The following is a 15,303-nucleotide window of genomic DNA, read 5'->3' as shown; positions in this document are numbered from 1 at the left end:
CACTTTAACCCGGATTTGCGCAAATGCTCCTCGGCCATTTTAGGTAGATGGTCAAATGTACACAATTTCAAGATATCATAGGTAGCGGAAGAAAAATGTATCAATTACATAAAAGACAAGGTCGGATGGCACGCGGTGGTCTAGTGGAGGACCTGCGGCTTTTTGACTTACCATATTCATAAACTCTCTTGAACTATTACGACGCGGAACTACAATTAAATTTATGTATGTTGTTGCGAGAATCAAGAATAATATGGATGTTTATCTTGATAAGCCTAAAAAGAGCCCTTAGACAAGTTTGTTAGAATCACTGTCGAAGATTTGACGTCGCTTATAGCATAAATCATACGTGAGTATGCTATTTTGACTACGCAGTACGCTATTGAAATTAAGAAAACATCTTTCCTGAGGTCCCAGACAAAAAAAGCTAAGATAGAGTTCTTTGATCAGTCAGACAATAACCAGTAGGTACCTAACTCGATGGCCTTGCATTTTTATGAGAGAGGGAGAAAGAAAGAGAGTCAATGGTAATGTCAGAGGGGTCAGAAGTAAAATAAGTCTGAACAGTCTGCATAATGGATCTTCCTTATTAATAAGTAAACCTAAAGGCAAATACAGGATTTGGATTACATAATGCTAGAGTTCAAGGTCTACATTATCTTTGTTCCGATCAAAGCGCAGGTGTTCGTAACATTTTCTTAAATACATAATATTTGTTTTTTTTCTGTACTGAGTTACTGACAGATCTAGTAACATAAAGCAGCTCTTTATTATTTTCTTCTATGTCTTGAAAGGGATTTGCAACTTTTTCTTTATTTATTATTCTTCTTTATTTATTTATTTATTTATTTCTGTCATTCGGTTGTAAGTAGAATATTTGTGCTCGTCACGTCTCCATGAGCTTTAGTAATTAAACACTGTGCAATGTGTTGACGCGAGTATATCATTGTGTAATAGACGACTTTCTAACCGACGCGGCCCCTGCCCTATTCACGTAACTTTGTTTTTTGTTAGAAAAAAATGAGAATAGCGGAGCCCTTATTTATTTGACACTATGTTTACTGTATTTAAAAAATCCGGTATAGATAATATTACATTTAAAGTAGAGTGTTGGAATGGAGAATGTTACTAGGTATGCCAAATTGCTTGAAATTTTGTCACAGTAAAGCCTGTATGTATACAAATACACTAGTTTTTGTTGCAGTCAAAAATACCTAGTAGTTTTGATTTTACAGGGCTTCAAAGTTTCGAAAAATATCGATTCCCGCTAACAGTCCCGCGACCGCTTGTAACGTCATAGCACAATTCTGCCGCGCGGGCCCCATACAATAAACTTGATTTTTTGCTCTATCTCAACAACGACAACAGGTAGGCACTTGAAATTTTCACCAAGGTCTTAATTCTATCTATTCTCTAATCTTTTTCATCATTTTTTTCACTTTTGTATGGGCAAGGGCCCGAGCGTCACGAGTTTCCCCATATTTTTGCTCTTTATCAATAACGGCAATAGGTAGGCACTTGGAATTTTCACCAAGGCCTTAATTATATTATGTGTACTTTAATATCTATACTAATATTATAATTTTGCAGAGTTTGTTTGTTTGTTTGTTTGAACGCGCTAATCTCAAGAACTACTGGTCCGATTTGTAAAATTCTTTTACTGTTGGATAGCCCATTTATCGAGGAAGGCTATAGGCTATATTTTATCACGCTAAGACTAATAGGAGCGAAGAAATGGAGGAAAATGTGGAAAAACGGAGGGAAATTATTTGAAAGGGCTTATTTGAACGCTCTAATCTTAGGAACTACTGGTCCGATTTGCAAAATTCTTTCAGTGTTAGATAGCCCATTGATCGAGGAAGGTTATAGGTTATATTTTATCACGCTAAGACTAATAGAAAAAATATTATTTAAAAATATTTTCTTTCTTCTAACCTTTTATCTACCCACCTTAAGAAAATTAAATTGATAAACCATTGTTCTCGTCTATTTCAGCGCCGTTATTGACACCTCTTGACACATTTATAAAAAAGGTTCCCAACACCGCATTAAGATCTTTCTAATAAGGCAGAAACGTGCTAAAGTTGTCGAGAGGGTATCAGTATAAAATCTTATACAAAATCCCCTTTTAGTGAACATTATTTAAGGTTGAATAGAAATTGGAGTTGTAATAAATAGTTGGATATTTCTGATATTCTATAGGCAAACGACCCAATCGTTGGCAGTCATTCTATTATTGGCACTTTAGATTTTTGTTTGAAAATTCTAGAAAATGGTACTGTATGTAACAATTTACAATATATCAATAGGATTTTCAGTAGTAGGAAGGATGAACTCTTAAAGTGCCGATAATATAGTGTCTTACTTTATCACTTGATTTCTCATTCATATTATGTCAATCATCAAGTTCAGAGATGGTCGGCAAATCTTTCTCAAAATAAGCAATACTAAAAAATTTTTTGTAAGGTTAAAGTCGAAATTTTGCGAATGTAATAACGTGTCAATAAATGTCAGTAAATGTCATGACGTGTCATCAACCATGTCTTTTGTCAAAAAAAAAAACACTTAAGTAAGTTACTTCAAATCCGTATTCTAAGGTAATTTTTTGCGTAAATAAACAATACAATTGTTTGCGACAACGACATGCGTATGTAACAACACTTTGTTAATTATTGTTGTTCAAACCTAGATGTACCTTCTGTATATTCAAGTCATTTTCAATTTATTATTTTAGTTGATGCCAAATAAAGTCAACAATTTGTTGTTTCCGGATCTCACCACTTATGTTTGTAAGAAAATTGTAATAACAAACAACTTTGTTTAAAATTGTAATTTTTACGCATTAACTTTGTTTTGACATTTAACATTAACTACTTCTATCTAAATTATTTTAACCCATCAATCCCCAAGCAGCACCCTGCTGTCGCATAACAATTGAAAATCTATTTTGTCTGCGATTCTTACGATCGAGGTATTATGTGACAAGTTTAGTAAAACCAGACTAAAAACCTAATAATAAACCTGGTATAAATCTCGGTCCGAATAATATTCAGAGAGCTGAAAATAAAACGACTCTCCTGCTGGGCTGATACACTAAAACAGTCCTATATTCCTCCCGTTCTATATTGTCCTATTAAATTCAGGAGTTGAATACAAACGAGTTACAAGAGAGTTGAATCCTGGCCTAATGACTCTCATTCTCAATCGTCTAATTGATTTCGTCTCTATTGAGCACCAACGCTGCATACTCATATTCCGGCCCACTCTATCTCGCACAAAATCTACTTGTCCATCTCTCTCTATTCCAGTTTCATCCGTCCCACTCTATCTCTTACAAAAACTTATTCTCCATCTCTCTGTTACAGCTTCATTTTCTCTATTAAGCACCAAAACTGCATACTCATTCCTTCCCAGTCTATCTCGAACAAAAACTAATTCTCCATTTCTCTCCATTCCAGCTTTATCTTCTCTATTAAGCACCAAAACTGCATACTCATTCCGTCCTAGTCTATCTCGAACAGAAACTAATTCTCCGTCCCTCTCTATTCCAGCTTCATCGAGCAGGACAAGGTGTCGGGTTTCTGGACGTGCATGTTCGTGCTGTCGAAGCTGCCCGAGCTGGGCGACACGGTGTTCATAGTGCTGCGCAAGAAGCCGCTCATCTTCCTCCACTGGTACCACCACATCACGGTGCTGCTGTACACGTGGTTCTCATTCACCGAGTACACCAGCTCAGCGAGGTGGTTCGTGGTTATGAACTACTGTGTGCACAGGTTAGTTTTAGATTGTTTTTTTTACAATAATTGAGGCCGTCTATAGGCTGTTCGCCCATATCTTTTTTTTGCAACAGGTAAGTTGGTTAAAGTGTTGGATGATTTAAAAAAAAAAGGTAACCTGCGGCTTTTTGGATGTGAAGTTGTAGTTTTTTAGTTCAGCATGTTATTAAATGCAAAGTATTAGATATATTTTGTTTCTTTAGATTGTAAGAACTTGAAGCTTCGGAAAAAATCAGAGCGTTGAAAATTTTTATTGCTCACACTTTTTTTAATTTAATTTATAAGATTACATGAAAAGGCAGCTTCAAATCCATAAAACTAAATTGGTTTATAAGTGCGGATTACGGATGTTGTCGTTAGTGCAGCTTAGCTTAGTTGCGATAACCTGTGCTGAATCGGTTAAACTAGTGCTCTTTTATAATCTAGTCTAGACTTATAAAAGCCTCCTGTAGCATACTATGTTCTAAAATAAAGGTGGATGCCCAAAAATGTATGGACCAAAAACCCGTAATCGATTGAAACCATTTATATGTGGCATAGTAGACTACATATACTGTATCCCAAATACAATGTCCTTTTTGGATTAAACAATCACCGAGTGCTTTAAAAACGATCGTAACTAATTGACTTTTCATATAGGAATCTATGATAGTTAAGACGACGCGATGCTACAAGTACTTAAGCGATAGTGTGGCGATTAGTACGTAGTAAAAACATTTTTATATAATTAGATGTCTAGTATTATCATATTCATGGATTTCATATTTAATTGTTATTTATCACTTTTATATCTGACAGTATAGAATGTAAGTTTGGTATAGAAAATAATCTGTATTATCTATTATTTATTATGTACTGTTTTTTAGGATTGTTAGATGATAATATCGGTTAAATATGATCGTTTTTTTAATAAAATAATGGGTCAAACGAGCAATTGGGTCACCTGATGGAAAGCAACTACTGTCGCCCTTGGATACTCGCAACATCAGAAGTGCGTTGCCGGCCTTTGATCGGCCATCGAAAATACTGCTGGTGACAGTTTGTTTCAGATTTTTACAGTGCGCAGCATCAAGGTGATGACTGATGAGGATGGTATATATTATAATATGTTTCGCGTGGAACAATAGCGAAAAGTTGCAAGTGGTATGATTCCGAACAATTTATTAGAGCACTCCACGTGATACAACCGATAGAGAATGTAGAGTGAAACCACTTGTGATTTAGTTTATTCTTAAAGTATATGTAATATGTTTGACATAGTCTTTTTTTCTCTAATTTGTAAATTATTGTCTATCTACATCGCCTTGACGAGAAAGAACACAAAAACAAAGGAAGTAGGTAACTATTGGAAGTACTGGGTATCTCAAAATTATTTTTTCAAATTATCGGTTTCGGTTATGGTTTTGAATAAAATTAATTGCATATTTACAATCTACTATTTATGGTCTACTTTGCTGTACATAAATTATTTTAATCGACTACGGGTTTTTTTTGGGCATAGTCCTTTAGTTTTTGTTTTGAAAGTAGGAATAGAAGATGTTTGTTTTGTAATAGATAGCGACTTTTATCAGCAACGAAAGGCAAAACTATTGCCGTATAAGTTACGTCAGATTTCAACCTCGACCTGTGTTTAGACATAAATATATGCATCTGCATTGACTGTTGCAAGATAATTATCGTCAATATTGTTTTCTTAGCTATGGCTTGCTTCAATACTTCCTAAGTTCTTTCTACGAACGAGCTAATCTGAATAGCTAATGAAAATGAATAAATCCATTGCGGAATCAAATTAGATGCGATAAGGAAAATACAAACACAAAAAAAGTAGGAAAATTTAAATCACAATAGAATTTGCACAAAAAGGGTTCGGCACCTCTGCTATATGCTAATATTTACAAGATGACTCCAAAATATGTATAACTAGCTGTTGCCCGCGACTTCGTCCGCGTGAACTTTAGTTTATAGTACTGTTGTTCCCGTACATCGTTTGAGTCGTTTACGCGCAAGTCAGAAAAGTATATTGTGTGGGACCCGCACATTTTTCCGGGACAAAAAACATTCCTTGTCCCAGATTCAAATTAGTATCTCCAATCTCCATGCCAAATTTCATCAAAATAGATTACATAGTTTAGGCAAGAATCATAAAAGTTTATTGTGCGGAAATCATGCAATTTTCCGGGTATCCGGTAATATACGGTATATTTTCCGGGATAAAAAGTATCCCTTGTCCTTTCCCGAGACTGAAAGTATTGCCATACCAAATTTCATCAAAATAGATTGAATAATTTAGGCGATAATCATAAAAGTTTATTGTGCGAGAACCGTACATTTTCCGTGACAAAATTAGTATACCTTGTCCTTTCCCGAGACTCAAAAGTATCTCCATACCAAATTCCATCAAAATATATTATAATAGTTTACGCAAATCATAAAAGTATATTGTGCAGTAACCGTACATTTTTCCGGGACAAAATGTATCCTATGTTCTTTTTCGGGACTTCGTATCTTTATATCAAATTTCAGCAAAAAGGGGCCCAGCCGTTAATACGTGTGATGTCGTGACCACGCGGAATATAACGTTCCGCGCAGCTTCGTCCGCGTAAATTAGATATTTCACACACAAATTAGTCCTCCTATGATCCTTCACGTGGTCTCCTTCTTATATTCTGTGCCAAATAACAGAAAAATTCAAATAATTTCCCCCGTTTTTTTGCACATTTTCCTCTATTTCTTCGCTCCTATTAGTCTTAGCGTAATAAAATATAGCCTATAGCCTTCCTCGATAAATGGGCCATCTAACACTGAAAGAATTTTTCAAATCCGATCAGTAGTTCCTGAGATTAGCGCGTTCAAATAAGCCCTTTCATATAATTTCCCCCGTTTTTTGCACATTTTCCTCTATTTCTTCGCGCCTATTAGTCTTAGCGTAATAAAATATAGCCTATAGCCTTCCTCGATAAATGGGCTATCCAACAGTAAAATAATTTTTCAAATCGGACCAGTAGTTCCTGAGATTAGCGCGTTCAAACAAACAAACAAACTCTGCAAAATTATAATATTAGTATAGATGACGCAGATGACATTACATGACATCACCGTGCCCACAGCAGTGAGCTAATAGCTTTGTCCACACTGTGCCTTTTTCTGTTCGTCAAGGGCATGCGTTATGAAAAATTTGTTGGGGCCCGGAAAAGGACTTACGATATTTTTATCCCGAAAAAATGTGCGACATCCACGCGATAATGTAATTTCGGCGCAAGTCGTAACGGAGTCGCGGATAAGATCACTTATATTACTGGTACAAAGTCCAAACTCCAGGACATATTATGTCAGTAGCAATCAGCATAATATATTGGTAATAAACGAATAGCGATCGTTGTACCCTATGGTAGCAGTCGCGAAATCGCCGCTACAAAGTTGCCGATTTGTCGCCAGTTTTCTTACACCTTAGTATTTGTATAAAGTCGAAGTCATTATTGATAATTTTTTTGTTCGAGTGGAATAGATTTTTAGTTATGAGGGGGTCAAAAATACTGCCGAATAGTTTGTATAATACAGATATTAGTTATTACGCTACCCGCCGGTTCTACGACCTAGAAATTGACACAGAACTGACATACGTACATACAATTAAAAAAGCCACACAATTTTTTATTAATTATTATAAGGTTTTTTGCCTCGGTTCGCCATTTGGACTTTAGACAATATTCGAAAGGAACATCAAGCTCAAAGTTCAATTTTATACGTGGGAGAGCCATGCTTCGGCACGAATGGGCCGGCTCGACCAGAGAAATACCACGATCTCACAGAAAACTGGCGTGAAACAGCGCTTGCGCTGTGTTTCGCCGAGTGAGTGAGTTTACCGGAGGCCCAATCCCCTACCCCATTCCCTTCTCTATCCTCCTCTATTCCCTTCCCTTCCCATCCCTACCCTCCCCTGTTACCCTATTCCCTCTTAAAAGGCCGGTAACGCACCTGCAGCTCTCCTGATGCTGCGAGTGTCCATGGGCGACGGAAGTTGCTTTCCATCAGGTGACCCGTTTGCTCGTTTGCCCCCTTATTTCATTAAAAAAAAACTAAAATAGCCTTAAATGTAGATTTTTAGTCTGTTCTAGCTCTCGCTCTACATTCACAAAAATCATCTAGAGGTTAAACGTAAAGACAATGACAGCGAATTACAAATGAATGCGACCACGTGTACGATGCAACTATGTATAATGCGGGTTTTTCATTAATTATTGTAAACGATAACAGGTATTAATTAGCCATTATACAGTTTGATGTGCGTATGTCCACAGTCTCACGGCTCGGTTGAAATAATAAGGAAAATTTATAGAATATTATCGACGGTGGAAAGGCAAAAGTTACCAAGCGACACTAGGGGTCAAAATAAGTTATTTATATATTCGGAATCAGCGAATTTTTCTCTTTCGATTGGTCTTAGTCGCATATCTCTACGAGCACTTTTGATGTTGCTTAGGAACTCCATGGAAACGGGTATTTTTCTGATTTTCGGCGACCAAGCGACAACTTTTTGACACCTTTTAAAAAAGTAGGCATATGGTAATACCTACATGGTTCTTTTTTTACTTGGTAATTTTTGGCTTTACACGTTTTTAATTCAAACTACAGTTAGTAATTTGTGCCACTGATGGATCAATTAGGTACTTGGGACGTTTTACCTAAAATACATTTATTTATTTATGGTATTTCGGAATCTTTTTCAAACCCTTGAGATATTTTTTCTATCGTTAAGTATTTATAACAAACCGTAATCATATCAAAAACTAGCTGTTGCCCGCGACTTCGTCCGCGTTAGCATAGTAGACCACGTCCCAAGTATTATTGTACAAAATATTCAATGTAAAGAATTGATCTTCCTACGATTTTATTATATTTAGATGTTCCGCGAGGCTTCGCCCGCGTAATTTAGGAATATCACGCAACCATACATTTTTTCGCAAAAAAATAGCCTATGTCCCTTCACGTGGTCTATTCTTCATGTTTGCCAAATAACATAAAAATTGCTCCAGTAGTTCTTAAACTAATAAGCAATTTCATATAATTTCCCCCGTTTTTTTCCACATTTTCCTCTATTTCATCGCTCCTAGCGCTCCTATACAGTGTGTAACAAAAATAAGTGATAATACTTTAGGGTGTGTACGGGTTCCTTGTAGAGAGTCCACTGTGAAAGTAGCAGCTCTGAAAGACGAATTTTTTTTTTTCACTTTTGTATGGGCAAGGGCCCGAGCGTCACGAGTTTCCCCATACAAAAGTGAAAAAAAATTTTGGTCTTTCAGCGCTGCTACTTTCACAGTGAACTCTCTACAAGAAACACATACACACCCTAAAGTATTATCACTTATTTTTGTTACACCCTGTATAGTTCATATAATCTTTTTCTACTAATTTTAATCCCCTTTATTGCCCATTCAATAAATTTAGTTTTTTTTTATTACTGTTTCTAACTGTTTTAGAAGTAAATATTGAATTAAATTGAGTTCTTATAACCTTAAATAATTTATTAAAAGCTTCATCAGAGCTATGTGACCTATCCAATAAATGGATATTTGAATTTAATTTATTTCTAAATTGCTCAATACGTTTTGTGGTCACAGGAATAAACACAAGATTTTCTTCGCGTCACTGTCACATTTCATATTAAAAGAAGCTATTTGTCCACAGTGATCAGAACTTAGCTTATTAATTATTTATTTTTTATCAGGAATAAGATTAGTTGTTATGTTGTCAATACAAGTGGCTGTAGTCTCACAGACCCTTGTAGGTTCCTGAAACAAACTGTAAAGGTTATACGATTGAAATAAAGATGTGAATCTAACAGTAGTGGAGGTTAAATCTAATAAATTAATGTTAAAATCACCACATATAATAACCTTTTTGTTAGATGCACATATTTTTGACAAAATTTGTTCCATTGTTACTTCAAAAGAATCGTATAACCCTGATGGAGGCCTGTATACGCCCACAATGATTAGATGGCTCAGCTCTATGCAGGCCACCTCTATTATTCGTTCAGTAGAGAGACTCACGATATCCTTACGTTCCTTAAACTTCAAATTGTTTCTGATTAAAATTAGAGAGCCTCCTCTAATGGCATTTTCTCTACTGAACGAACTCGCTATCTGGCGATCATTGAAATTGAAAATGAGTTTATGTGATCTGAACCAATGTTCAGATATACACATAATATCAATGTTAAATTCCTTTAAAAATAACTCAATTTCAAGTTCTTTACCTACCATACCTTGTAAATTCTGATGCACCAGATTAATCAAATTACATTTATTTTTCCTCAGTTTAATTGAGACTATCAAGTTATTGGTAGGATTTTCAACATTTAGACTTGAACTTAATTCATTTGTGCAAGAGATGTCCTCCATTGTCTTATAAGTCCATACTACTAGTGCTATTATCTATTCTGTGGTATTATATACAGTTTGATGGGCGTTTTCTTGTCTCACGATATGGCGCGTTTGATGTTACGATAATTACCAAACTACTTACTGCCAATTAGTAAAGTATAACAAAGGTACTTTAAAGGGTGGGAAGACAATTAAAATTTTTGTTTGTTGTTCTTAGACACTGCAAACTAGAAGCAATTTAATTTTTATAAATATTATTATTTAATATAAAATATTCATTGTAGTATAGTCATCAGTCACTTATAAGAAAGTTTAAATGAATCGAGTAAGCAAAGAGTACACTGATTAGTTATTATATTATATGAACAAATGTTTATATCATATAATAACTAATAAGTAATGATACGTAAAATTATCACAGATAAGAAAGCTGAAACTTCTTTTCATCACGTCAAAATTTAACCCACGCGGCGCGGCGTCGCTCTGTCTACTGGAGATACGCCCAATGCCTGGAATAGCTCAATTCAGCCGGGCGTTAAATATGTGCAAAAAACAATATTGCACATTATGCATGCCACTTGCACATTGCATACAACAATATAAGGCATCAGCCGTTTAGCCTAATAGAATCATTATCATGATAAAATGCAATTCATAAATTTTTCTATTGGTCGATTGTGATTTGTGTGTTGGCTTATTTACTCAGTTACATGGGTTTGAGCTATGTATTGTATAAGATATACACCCACCATGAATATTTTTATTAGTAAAGGCTAAGAATGTATGGTCACGAAGATAGGTATTTTGTCTCTGAAGTGTACTGTGTAATTTTACAATATGGTTGGCGGTGGCGTTGCTAATTTTGATTGCTCGCCAAAGCTACCTTGTAACTTGTAAGTCTGTGATAATAGATTTAATTGGATTATTAATATAGAGTATCTGTAATATTATTAGCATATTAGTGTACAGTGTGTAACAAAAATAAGTGATAATGTTTTAGGGTGTGTACATTTTTGTATGGGCAAGGGCCCGAGCGTCACGAGTTCCCCCATAAAAAAGTTAAAAAAAAATTTGGTCTTTCAGCGCTGCTACTTTCACAGTGAACTCTCTACAAGGAACACGTACACACCCTAAAGTATTATCACTTATTTTTGTTACACCCTGTAGAGTATTTGCGACATCTTCGTGAACGGCTATCCAAACATTGGATGTATACTGATCACTGCGTTTCTCAATTCCTGACCGGTCATGGAAACTTTAAGGCCAAACTTTACGAATTTAAACTAGTAGCATCACCCATGTGCAAGTGCTCGACCGAAGCCAACATGTTTGAACAAACAGCTCATCATGTTCGCTGGTAGTGCAGTCTCGGCCGGACGAAAGAACTACAGTGCTAAACAACCTACTCTGTACATCTGGGGGGTGCAGGTGAGCCAAGCTCTTTTCGTTTTCGCTTCGAAGCTCACCCCTGCGGCCCTGTCGCATACTACGGTGATCTCGTGGACAGCGCTAGGAACTTCCGTGCCTTCAAACGTTTTTGTCACAATTATTATTGGCAATTACAGTCTAACACAATAAATTAATGTAGCTCTAGCGTAGTAGTCACTATTATTATTAACCCGTCCATCGTGGGTATCGCACACACAATAGATTTTCAATTGCTATGCGGCAGCCGGCTGTTCAATAGATGTTTAGATATTTTATGGTAAGACCGGTAATTTTTTTTTTAATATTATTAGTAGAAGCGAGGTACAGCCTACAGGTCGTTTAAAGTAATTTTACCTTTGACTGGGCCTTAAAACGATGACATAAGAAACACCCAGAACCTTGGAAATAATAATTTCTTGAGAGATGAGTCTAATGACATCAATTTATTGATTTTCCTCTAAAAGTCCAGTGATGTACCATAACCAGATTTCAGGGATGTCGCATTCAAAATGTTAATATTGTTACCACGATTAATGTCTTTCTCAAAAAAATTAAGCAAATGGGTAACTCTCCCGCAAATTAACATTGATTATATCTTATTGACCGTTTTAATTTTATTTGCCTAGTTATCTAGAATGTATAATTGAAGTAAACAGTTTCTATCAAAATATTCTACCAATCAAAATTTATAATATCTAGAATTGTAGTATGTACTTATTGTGAGTACGTACTGTGAAGCACCTTTAATTACTTAACTGTTTTCTATGGAGTGCAAAGTCCTTACTTATATGCCGTATGCTCGTCAATGCTTGATGCTTGAGATGAATAATGTAATTAAAGGGAAAAATTTAAAAGGTATTTTGATTCTTCCCTTTAATTACATTATTCATCTTTAATCACATAAACGTTTCAATGCTTTAATAATAATTAATCATAATTTTGAATAGTCGAATAGAATAAAGTCTATTATTCTATGCATTTATCCTAATTTAAAGTTATTTATATATTCATATTTTTAATTTTATAAAATTGTATTTTACTTATATAAAATTGTGCAAAATCATTTAATATTAAGTACTTTATTTTATTTATTAATAGTACTTCATTTTATCATCAGTACTTGCTATTAAAGAAAATTAGACAGTAAGAAGAAATATCCTGCAAGTAATAAAAGTAAGAAGTAATAATAATTATAAAGCTTTAATAAGAAGTTTTTTTTTTATATCAGCTGTAACTACCCTATCTCTGTCTACAGAAACTATGGCCCAAACCACGGGCGACGTTACGATAAATCTTATATTAAATCGATCTAGCTAGAAATCATTTCAAGAAAATGTCATTTTCATCGGATACCGAGCAAGGCTCGGTCAAACAGCTAGTCATACTATTAAATGTCAAAAATCAAAATATGGTTTGCACCCTAGACCCTAGTAACGATTTACTGCCATTATACATTTTGTTATAAATATTCGTATTTGTGTAGTTCACGAGATATTCCATGTTTAATGCAGAAAATTGATATGAAAATTGCAAACTAAGAGCTGCATTTAAGGAAATTGCCTTCACTATCCTTAAACACGTTATAAATCATATACATTACTTTAATCTCATCACTTTAAAGTTTAATGTCATTAATGGCAAATAAGGTAAATGAGCAAACGAATCACGTAATGGACATAAACTACTAACGCCACCCGGACAAATAAAAAATAAAACTTTATTGAAAGTATTAAATTGGCCAAAATATAGTTTCATTAAATCTGTCAACGGTTTTGCATTCTTTCCGACTGATAAGTGATATTGTGCAATATCTGCAGGTATCAAACGCCCTTTGCTTATTTGACCTGTCCCTTTACCCTTTATCCTGTCTATATGTAACACTACATTCTTGCAATAAAAATATTCTATTATATACTGAGCAAAACCGCCAATTGCCAAAAAACCAATATACAAGGTGTAGCAAAACTAATTATTGACAGGCAGCACTGCTACTTTTACAGTGAACTCTATATAAGGGACAAGCACACAACCCTTAACTATTTTCTCTTAGTTTTGTTACACCCTCTATAGCAGGGGTTCCCAAACTGTGCACCGCGGCGCCCTGGTGCGCCGTGGAAAGGCAAGAGGGGCGCCGTGAGTCGATCCTCCATCATTATCCATAACCGCAAATATTATAAAATAAAATTATAACATGAATTATTATACAAAGCAGGCAATAATTAAATATTTGTTTATTATTATTTACTTGCTTAACCCTAGGAGGGTAGGTAGAGTAGGGCGCCGTAACAAAATATTGACTTGTAATTGCGCCGCAGGCTGAAAAAGATTAGACACCCCAGCTGCTCTATAGTGATCTCAAACCATGATTGTGTTAAACTCTAATTGTAATTTTCTCCGTTTCAGCGTGATGTACTCGTACTACGCACTGGTCAGCATGGGCAAGTACCCGCCCAAGGTGCTGGCGATGACCATCACGTTCCTCCAGCTCACCCAGATGATCGTGGGCCTGTCCATCAACGTCTGGGCCCACAACTACCTCGCCACAGCCCCCCCGCACTCCTGCCACATCAGCCAGATCAACGTCAAACTATCCATGGCCATGTATTTCTCGTATGCCGTGCTATTCGCGCAGTTCTTCTACAAGGCGTATCTAGCGCCGAAACGAGGTAAGAAGGCCAAGATCGAGCCCCCCACTTCGGAGTACGAGAAGGTCAAGACGAACGGATACCCGCGACAGAGGAACGGCGTCGTCCACTAGTCCCATTGTGATATTTTACGGGTATGCCGACGAGATGCTCTGCCCTTCCCGCCTTCGTTTAAATAGAGGTCCGCCATCTTGGATTTTTACCGCGTATTTCAAGTGTTGGGCTACACAAAACATGTTACGCGTTTTCATAGAAACGTGAAACAATGGCTGTCGCTATTAGAATGCAGTTTAGATGAAAACGTTCTCAAAATAACGATCTCTGACGTCAGGCATTGTTTCTGAAAAGGGACTTTCCGATTTGACAGGAGGCGGAAGGACCATAGACAAAGTGTCGCTAGAGCATCGACAGCATATTTATTGTATAAGTGTAATTTAGTGATATTTTTAAAGCGGGCTTAGAATTTGAAATCAACTCAAAAACAAATATACAGTGAGAGTAATGTTACCCACAAACATGAGTATTATTTTTATTAAAAATGTATCCGACTTACAACTTTTTTTAGAAATTACAACGTGCCAAATATAAATATTAGGTACATACCAGCTAGCTACTTAAAATGTTTATTGAACATTGTTCTGCAAATGCTTAGTTGAATATAATTAGAAATTTGATATACTGCTACGTTCGATAGTAGTGTTAATTAGAAATTAATTGATAATTGATGAAAATAAATGTTGAAACAATTAGTGAATTAAAATGGGCATGTCAAATTTTTACAAACTACCTACCTACCTAATCTAAAAAAAAATTGCAAGTGCAACAGATCTGTTGAAACATTTCGTATTCATAAAATATGGTTATGTGCTACTTAGTTTTTATTTACAAAGTTATTTAATTAAATAAATAAATGGTTTTACGCATTAAAAAACGTATTTCCGCAATATTAAACCGACATAGTTCAATAATTGAAATACATTTAAATTCAAATGCATATTAATGATGAAAACAAGTATTATTTGTATAAATATTGAGGCAAAAAACGTCAATAATGGATCTGGATTGGGCCGG

General features: G+C 35.4%; 1 protein-coding gene across 1 annotated transcript in view; it reads left to right on the top strand.

Annotated features, from left to right (window-relative positions):
* LOC121731025 (elongation of very long chain fatty acids protein 6) overlaps positions 1 to 15,301 on the top strand; it is a 60,032-nt gene extending 44,731 nt beyond the window's left edge. The window contains exons 3-4 of the mRNA XM_042120330.1: positions 3,552 to 3,773; positions 13,991 to 15,301. Of these exons, the coding sequence (XP_041976264.1) occupies positions 3,552 to 3,773; positions 13,991 to 14,345 (577 nt within the window). The 3' untranslated portion in view covers positions 14,346 to 15,301. The remainder of the gene's footprint in view (positions 1 to 3,551; positions 3,774 to 13,990) is intronic.
* Positions 15,302 to 15,303: the final 2 nt, after the last annotated feature.

The sequence above is a fragment of the Aricia agestis genome, chromosome 10 (genome assembly GCF_905147365.1).
Source record: "Aricia agestis chromosome 10, ilAriAges1.1, whole genome shotgun sequence".
Classification (NCBI taxonomy): Eukaryota; Metazoa; Arthropoda; class Insecta; order Lepidoptera; family Lycaenidae; genus Aricia; species Aricia agestis.
The sequence above is the reverse complement of the archived record's forward strand: the minus strand, read 5'-3'. Positions and strand labels throughout refer to the sequence as shown.